This window comes from Zalophus californianus, chromosome 16 (assembly GCF_009762305.2).
Source record: "Zalophus californianus isolate mZalCal1 chromosome 16, mZalCal1.pri.v2, whole genome shotgun sequence".
Taxonomy (NCBI): domain Eukaryota; kingdom Metazoa; phylum Chordata; class Mammalia; order Carnivora; family Otariidae; genus Zalophus; species Zalophus californianus.
The window spans coordinates 23874047-23883184 of NC_045610.1; the positions used below are offsets into that span (position 1 = coordinate 23874047).

Genomic DNA, 9138 nt, shown 5'->3' on the forward strand with positions numbered 1-9138 from the left:
TTTTCCCCCTAGCAAAGAATAATTCAATTTTTCAAATACAAAAACAGTACACTAACTCCTCAGTGGTTCAGCTTAAACTAAGTATAAAAAATGTAGCTATTATTTTGGCAGGAATTTGCCATCGTCCTGGGTCACCTTAGTATCCACTAGGACAAACCAGCCAACATGCCAGGCTCCCAGATCCTTGGCCACTGGCCTCAGGGACTCTTGTCTCCATGGCACTTCGGCCACCTGCTCACATGATCACCTCAAACAGCACAATGTGTGCCATCTTAAATTCAGACCTCTTTCTGAGCCCACATTGGTAACCCTCTGACTTGCTCACACCTGACTTACACTGCTCTCGTTTGGGGTTCTCGAGATAGTTGTTTGACCCTTTTACTTGGTTGCCATCGACTCCCATCCTTACTTCTTGTTCCCACCTACTTGGTTCCTTATGTTTATCCTTGGACAACCACTGATACCAGTTTGCTTAGGACTGGAGGGATTTCCTCAGAGCTGAAACTGGAACAGTCTTGAACAAACCAAGAAGTTGGTCACCCTGGTCTGTTACATCCACATCTGGAACACTATAGGATGGTACTGCAGGCATCTCTTCCCAGCACCATGTTCAGCAACATCACATTGGTACCTTGAAGTCAGCCACGGTGGCAGTATTTATACCAAGGAGGTCCACAGATGCTATATTGTGAATAGATCAAAAGCTGAGGAAATGTTCTCCAGTATTTGAGAACTGTTACCCAATTCAGCAGAGAGTCATTTACATATCTGACAGATGAGGGACATTCTGAGATCTGTCTGCTGTGCCACCTCAATCTCAGTCCTTAATGGAGAACCACCAAGCAGTGCTCACAACATCCACGCTCTGGTGAGTGCAAGCATAGGCTGACTGTGGATCCAGAGTTGGGCAAACATTTTCAAAAGAAGCACTGTAAGAATCAAGTGACTCAGGAATTTGCAGTAAAGATGATTGTATATTTTATTATTTGTAAATTGTGTGCTTTACAGTCTTTTTATATCAATAAATATTTATAATAAGCTCATGTACGTGTGTGTTTATATGTGTATATATATTTGTATGTGTGCATATTTTTTTTCTCTTTGGAAAGTCCATTCTTAATGGTGGAGGAGGGGGCGATTTTGCCCCCAAATTGGCTATGGACCCTGTTTAACATCCTCCAGTGCAGAGGACAGGCCCCACAATAAAGAATTATCCAGCTTAAAATGTCAGTGGTGCCAAGTTTGAGAAATCTCTGCTCAAGGGCACATAAAATCAAAATTAATTGGTGGGGCGCCTGGGTGGCTCAGTCGTTAAGCGTCTGCCTTCAGCTCAGGTCAGGATCCCAGGGTCCCGGGATCGAGCCCCACATCGGGCTCCCTGCTCAGCGGGAAGCCTGCTTCTCCCTCTCCCACTCCCCCTGCTTGTGTTCCCTCTCTCATTGTGTCTCTGTCAAAATAAATAAATAAAATCTTTTAAAAATAAATGAATTGGTTTAGGTATATCTAAAACTTCTTCACATTAAGAATACAACTTTTCTGGGGCACCTGGCTGGCTCAAGTCAGTAGAGAGTGCAACTCTTGATCTCAGGGTTGTGGGTTTGAGCCCCACATTGGATGTCGAAATTACTTTAAAATCTAAAAAAAAAAAACAAAAACTCTTCCGAAACTTTTTTTTTTTTGGTTTGTTTTGTTTTGGTTTTATAATTCAAGTGTTTTTCTTAATTGAGGGATAACTTAGTGAAATGCACAGATCTTAAATACATAGTTGAATCGGTTTCAACAAATGCATTTAGCCATCTCAGCCCACACCCTGTCAATTTATGGAGTGTTTTCATCACCTCTTCAAGTTCTGTCTTGCCATGATCTGATTCCAAAAACAACCACTGATCTATTTTCCATAGACTTCTATCACTATAGAGTTGCCTGTTCTAGAATTTCATATAGAATTACATAGTATATATGTGTTTTTGTGTCTGATTTCTTAGCATGTTTTAAAAATTCATTTACATTGTTGTATCAATTTGATCCCTTTTATCAGTGAGTCCTATTCCATTGTATTGATATACCATGGGTTTTTATCCAGTTTCTATAGAGATGTAACTATTTCCAGTTTGGCTAATGTGAATGGAGTTACTGTGAACACTTTTTGTGCAAGACTTGGTTAGCATGTTTTTATTTCTCTTGGTTAAATATCAAGGAGTGGAATTGCATATAAGTTCATATAGTAGATATGTATTTTAACTTTTAAGAAATGAAGAGCTTTCAGGGTGCTTGGGTGGCTCAGTTGGTTAAGTGACCAACTCTTGATTTCAGCTCAGATCTTGGTCTCAAGGTTGAGTTCAAGCCCCACACTGGACAGCATGGAGCTTACTTTAAAAAAAAAAAGAAGAAGAAGAAAAAGAAGTGAAGAACTTTCCAGGACCATCTGGCTGGCTCAGTCAGTAGAGCATGGGACTCTTGATTTTGGCATTATGAGTTTGAGCCCCCTGTAAGTTTTTTTAAAGGGGCAACCCCTTTGGGGGAGCTTTGTACTATCACTTTACTGTCCCTCAGTAGACCTTACTTTGCTGCCCACCAAAAAAGAAAAAAAATTTTTAAAGAAATTAACAGCTTTCCAAAGTTGGGACCTGCCCTGTTAATCATTGGGTTATACTCCTATTTCATAGATTTGTTGTAAGGAAGAAATTAGATAATGCATGTGAAGAGCTTAATGTGATACATAGCAAGTAAGGACTGATAATAGCTGTATGCTGTATTTATATTTTCTCTTTGTAGCTGATAACTTCTAAATCTCACAGTCTTGAGCACTAGAACTGTATATCCGTCTTACTGCTTACATAACATCAGAACTTGGCTGTCCCACAGGCAGTTCCAACTCAGCATATACCAAACTGAGCTCTATTTTTTTTTTAAGATTGTATTTATTTATTTGACAGAGCACAAGCTGGGGGAGCCACAGGCAGAGGGAGAGGGAGAAGCAGGCTCCCGGCTGAGCAGAGAGCCTGATGCGGGCCTCGATCCCAGGCCCCTGGGATCTTGACCTGAGCCAAAGGCTTAACCCACTGAGCCATCCAAGCGTCCCAGCAAACTGAACTCTTATCTCCAGCCCCAAACATGAGTCTCCTCTCATGTGCCTTATTATGGCAAATCCTGTTGGCTGCCTAGGCCCCTCCCGTTCTTGCACATCTCACACATCACGCAGGCTTTTTCAGGTGACCATTTCTCTCCATCCCCCACTGTTGCTCCCCTAGTTCTCACTTCCTTCACTGTCTATCTCCTGGACCACTTACAACAGTGTCATAACTGAGGCCCATACCTTGAGGATTGCCATCTGCAGTTGGTTGCCTACACTGCAATCAGAGGGATCTCTCCATAATACGGACCTGATCCTGTCATGGTCCAGTTAGAACCCTTAGTGGCTTCCCAAGATAAAGTCTCTTCTATTCCTTTATTCCTTTCAAGGCCTTCATGCTAGAGTTCCATCTCCTACCTCCTCTCATAAGCTTGGCTCCCACCCCCTAGATTTCTTCCCACAGCCGATCTTTTGCTTAGAGGCCTTTGCCTGTGTTGCTTGTTCTACATAGAACAAATACCATCCCCTCTCTTACTTCCCCCTTCCCATCCCCTTCACATAGCATATACCTCTTGAAACTCAGCCAAGGTGTTTCTAAGTGCTAGGAAGCATCCTCTGCCATCGGGCTCTTTTTCCCTTGGGTTGGAGTAGGTGCCGCCCAGCCCATGTGGCCTAGTGTGGCTCTTGTGGCACTTGTTGCCTGGTACCTACCCGGCCACCCACCCTGGACTGTGAGTTCTCAGAGGACAGAGACCACTTGTTGCTCATGCTAGCACCCCTAACACCTAGAACACAGCTGATATCCAGTAAACGTTTGGGAAATGGAATAATTGTACTGATGGTATCAGAAGTGACAATTTGCTGCTAGACCTGTTGGGGCTGAGTGATTGGGAGTGAAGCCAGCAGCATTTAGAACTGCTGCGCCCTTACCCATCTGTCTTGTCCTCACAGCCCGATGAAAATTCCCTGGATTTTTCCTCTTGTATGCTACGGCCTGGGATTAAAAATGCTCAGGAACTTGCCTGTGGCGTGTGCCTTTTAAACGTGGACTCCAGAAGCCGGGTAAGTGACACGCCTTCCCCCTGCCCCTGGCAAAGCGCTTCCCTCACGTGACCTCCGGGGACCACCCTGTCTGGCCCCCTTCCTGCCAGGCCTGTGACCGCAGGGAGAGATTTTGATGAAGCCCAGGAATCGGACCCAGAAGTACCTCGGTCCTTACAAAAGGCCAGTGCGGGGAGTGGTTGCATGAGGCGGGGGCAGAGGCCTTCCCTTCGGTGCCCTGAGCACAGCGGGGTGGTGAGGAGAGGAGGTTAAACGTGGGAGGCTTTGTTTGGAGGCATGAGGCCCTGTTCTGGGACTTCTGTTGACCTTACGGTTTCGGCGTTACTTCAGAAAGAAGAGAAGCCTGCAGAAGAACACCCTAAAAAAGTACGAGCCAGTCACACATTATCCTAGTGTCTCCATCTCAGTTTTGAGTGTGGAAGGCAAATCCACTGATTCCGCCACCACCCTGAACTGTTCTGGCCGGGAGCCCTTTGCCGAGGCCAGTCTGTTCCCATAACATCTGATTTAACCACTGAGTGGGGCGGGGGCGGGGGGGGGGGGCTCGTGTCGTGTTTGCACGTTTGTAGCTCATGATTGGTTTCTGGTGTTGCGGGCATTTTTCTCTGTGATGCACAAGGTAACAGATGGAGCAGCTTCTGGAAGACGAAGTTGTGGCACAGAAAATGAAATCAAAGAGCAGCAGGATTTGGCAGTTATCAGACAAACAAATTGGGGTTCGGAGTTCTGTTTACTTGTAGTGCTTTAGAGAACCCCCGGGGAGTTGAGGTTAGGGCTGGCTGAGTGGGACTTACCTGTAAGCATTAGTCGTCTGGGAGTAATTCTTAGGTGCTTTAGTATCTCTTTTTACAAACCCTGTGCCTGGTTGGACTTTTTAATTATGTTGATTCAGTTATCAGGCCCCAGTGGCATTAGTCCCCGAGAGCTTTCAATCCTGTGTTTTTTCTGCCGGAGGACTGTAGTCAGTCACAGAGCGGTGGGGGATCGCACGCACAGTTAAAGCCCGCCTTGGGGCAGGCCACCCCCGGCACAGTGAGGGATAAAAATCAGCCGCGGCCCTTGGCTGTGTCAGTTCCCTATATAATGAACACCCCCGCCCCCCATGGCCTCCCCCGGTTCAATCTCTGTCTGACTTTTCTGTGAAAGATTTGGCCTTCTTTGGCTGAAACTGGGTTTCATGGGAAAGATTTTTTTTAGAACTTTAATTAGCAGCGAAGAACTTCCTCACTTGAATTGCTGTAGCTCCCTGCTCAGCCTCTATGCGCGTCGCGGCCTCGGCGTGCGGCCCGGAGCGCTGTGCGTGCTGGCCGTGCCGAGTGGCGCTTGGCTGCAAAAGCAGCCTGACCTGCCCCACTGGTCTCTCCTTCCGGCAGGCGTTCAGCTCAGAGACAGACGGTTTCAAGCTGGCGTATGGAGGACACCAGTATCACGCCAGCTGTGCCAACTTCTGGATCAACTGTGTTGAACCAAAACCTCCCGGCCTCATCCTGCCGGATCTGCTCTGAAGAGCTCCTCGACAAAGTACCTACTGGGTGGTTGGGGTTTTTTTCCCCCTCATACCCCATGAGGTGACAGGGACCAAGAAACAGAAGGTTCACCTCCAGAAGCTATATGAAGAATCCCCCCAGCCACAGCAGGGAGAAGGAGCTGCTGGGTTCCCAGGCCTTCCTACAGACGACCTTTGTCCCCTGAGGTCCCACTGGCCCGTCTTGGGGGCTTGAGGTAAAATTGCCTTGCCCAGACTGCACGTGGTACCAGAAGTTTGCTAACTTATCTCTCGTTCTGGTAAGATGTTTGAAAATGTGGACCACAGTTTTCTTTAAAGAATAACTTGCTGCTGCAGTATTGAAACTGTGAAGAACTGATGTTTGAAGAAAAAGCAGTTGTTAATAGGACTGCAACTGGCAAGCATGTTTGGAGCCAGTGCTTCCTTTGATCTAGAACACTGTTGTCCTGTGAAGTAGAATGCACTTACTCACATTTAGTTTGTTGATATCTACATGAATAAAAAGGGGAAATTGTGATTCAACTGATTTTTTTTTATGTTAATCACCATACATTACATCATTAGTTTTTGACGTAGTGTTCCATGATTCATTGTTTGCGTATAACACCCGGTGCTCCATGCAGAACGTGCCCTCTTTAATACCCATCACCAGGCCAACCCATCCCCACCCCCCCCTCCCCTCTAGAACCCTCAGTTTGTTTTTCAGAGTCCACTGATGTTCTTTTTATAGAAAAACTTCCGCTCGTCTCCGTGGGACAAGACAAGGGCAGGTAGGTGAGGGTAGAGTCACCAACTTTACTGTCACAACTGAACCAGTTCTCCTTTTGTTCATTTCTAACTCTGTCAACTTTCAAGAAGACTTTTTCCTCCAAATATGCTTGGGCACTTTGCAATGGATTGAATATTCATTTTGACAAAGGCCCAAATCCTTGTGTGTCAGGATGAATAGCCTTCCCCTTAGGAGCCTCTACAGAAAACTTTGGTTTACCTCAAAGACTGTGAACGTGGTCCTTTTGTTCAGACAAGATTTGGAAAGGCAGCTGAATGAAACCTCTTTGCAGTGGCCTGTGTCCAAACTTGCAGAAATGATGGTGCAGGGACCAGTGCTGCCTGACTTGGCAGTATCTATGTGAGAGACCTGAAAAAACTTAGTTCAGGTTAGAAGCCGGAGTTCCTGGCCTACTGAGGTAAACAGTGAGATGGCTATTTACGGTAGAGGTAGAGGACTTAGATGCAGTGGAAGAAAATTGTTCTAAAATAGATGGCATTCTAGAAGGCTCACGCTTGCTATCTGGTGTAGGGGATTTTCTTTACCACTTAAACTGAATACATAAAATCAGTAGGGGGTTGGGGGGAAGCCAAATGGTTAAGGATCGTCAAGCCCTGGGAAGAATAGGCCAAACTAGGACATACATTTCTCTGAATTCTAAATTATGTGCTTTTATGAAGACTCTGAATATTGTGTTTCACATTGTAGGACTTAGGCCGTCTGACCTCGAGTTAGTTTTTATTTATAAACTGAACAGATTAGTTTTGTCTATAAAATTGCTGCTTTACATCACTAATTAGATTGTTTTCCCTTCCCAGGACAAAACTTGAAGGGATTCTAGTGTGTTCCATCTTACACCTGTTAGCCCCATCTTCTCCAAGAAAGGTATAGAATGTTTTCATTGAACAGCTCTTGTTGAGGCTTCTGCTTTACCTTGCTGTGCCCCAGAGTGCAGAGAAGTGAGGAGATGAATCTGCTTTTCTCTTTTGCTCCAGATTAATCTCCAGCTGACACAGCTGTCTGAATTGTTACCCTCAGGGTTGTTGTCCTCCGTGGGGCTCGCGGAGTGTTAGCAACCACACGAGTGGGCCGATTTCCCAGACTTCCCTGAGGCCTCCGTGCTCCACGTCAGCCTGAGCAGCACCTCGTTTCCTCATGGCCCCAGGATTCAAGCAGGCTTCTAATCTATCTTGTACATTCCATAAAGAACCATGATAACAGAATCTACCTTTGCTTGCAGTAAGAGTGTCTCCCAGTTAGAATTTACAGTGCTGAGACAGTTTTCGGGAATGCCATATGGACTATTACTCTGTCGCAGTGGCCTGTGTCAATGACATTTTCAAAAGTATGCTCACCTGCTAACTAGAATGGTTCCATTCCTGGATTCCAGAATGTAAGCGTAATTGCTGCTAGCCTTACCAAGTATGAGGGGTTTAGTCAGTCCGCGGGAGGTGTGGGAGGACACAGCAGACGTCACCAAGAAGCCTTGGCTACAAGAAATAGTACCCCCTTGTAGCATCTGCTTAGCAGTGGCATGTTCACTCACATGCCACCAATAAGGATTTCGGGAGTGTGGAATAACACTGCGTTTCCTTTATGTACACAAGTTAATTCGAATGGCTCCACATTGCATTCAGCTTCACCTCGGCTCTTCGCTGAGAGTCCAGTGTCCCTGGAAACAGTAACCAAGGTTACTTATTTCCGTACCGCAAATCGTGCAGGCAGCTCAACCCCACTGCTTGAGTGGTGATTAGTAAGCGCTCTTCTCTTTTGGTATTGTGTTGTGCTTTTCAACATTCTAGGGCTGTGTGTAATTTGATTTTTGTCCGGACGTGCTTGAGGTCGAAGAGGCACAGGCTCTGTTACTAGCCATGCTTTATTTTTTCTGCGGCTACTAGTTAGCACTCTCTATAGGTTGCATATTTTAAATTATTTTAATGTTTTGTATGCACGGACGTATTTTTGGTCGTTTAAGGATGCCTTCTACTTTTAATGACTTGTGTGATCTCAGGCTTTGGAAAGATTATAGGACCTTTACGTTATAGAAATTTGCAATGCTTTCTTGGCGCTGGGGATCACCACAGAAATTCCCCTAATGCCCTCTAGGTCACACACCTTCCTTTGTGACCCACTAATAAGCTCTGACATTTAGATAAGGTGTTAGGCTTCTTAAGTACTTAGTTACATCCCAGTCGTGGTGCTGGCTAGGATTTCTGCAGGAAATTTTCCTACCAAGAACATCTGTCACCAAGTGTTCCCTGTCTGTAGTACAGAGGTTATTTTTGGACTCTTAATCCACAGACTGCAAGACTTCCAATTTGCCTTCATCCTAGAGAAGCCACAGCCGTGGACCGTTTTGTTCTTCTGATTGATGTTTGACCATGTGCTGATATAGCATTTATGGGTTCCTCTGCTTTCCCATTGAAACTATTAACTTCATTTTAATTTTCCTGTTTAGACAATGGTGCATGTTTATAAAAGTAAATGGTATGAAGGTAGAATTTGGATGGAAACCATTGCCACAGACCAGGTAAGATCTAGAAACTATAATATATATAAACATGTAGCCATGGGCATTATATTTATGGCTTCTTGCCAAAATAGGCCAAAAATCTAGAAATTTATTCCGCGAGTAAGCAAGCGGCAACCTACCTGGCAGCATCGTGACAAAGCAAGGGCAGCTGGAGGAGTCCCAGTAGTTTGTAAGGGGTGTGGAATAGGGGAGAA

The 9138-nt window shown here is 45.3% G+C and overlaps 1 protein-coding gene across 15 annotated transcripts in view; it reads left to right on the forward strand.

Annotated features, from left to right (window-relative positions):
- SYNRG (synergin gamma) overlaps window positions 1-6164 on the forward strand; it is a 79290-nt gene extending 73126 nt beyond the window's left edge. For all 15 annotated transcript variants that reach the window (XM_027625996.2, XM_027626005.2, XM_027626006.2 and 12 more), the window contains 2 exons: window positions 4025-4135; window positions 5509-6164. In XM_027625996.2, the coding sequence (XP_027481797.1) occupies window positions 4025-4135; window positions 5509-5640 (243 nt within the window). In that variant the 3' untranslated portion in view covers window positions 5641-6164. The remainder of the gene's footprint in view (window positions 1-4024; window positions 4136-5508) is intronic.
- Window positions 6165-9138: the final 2974 nt, after the last annotated feature.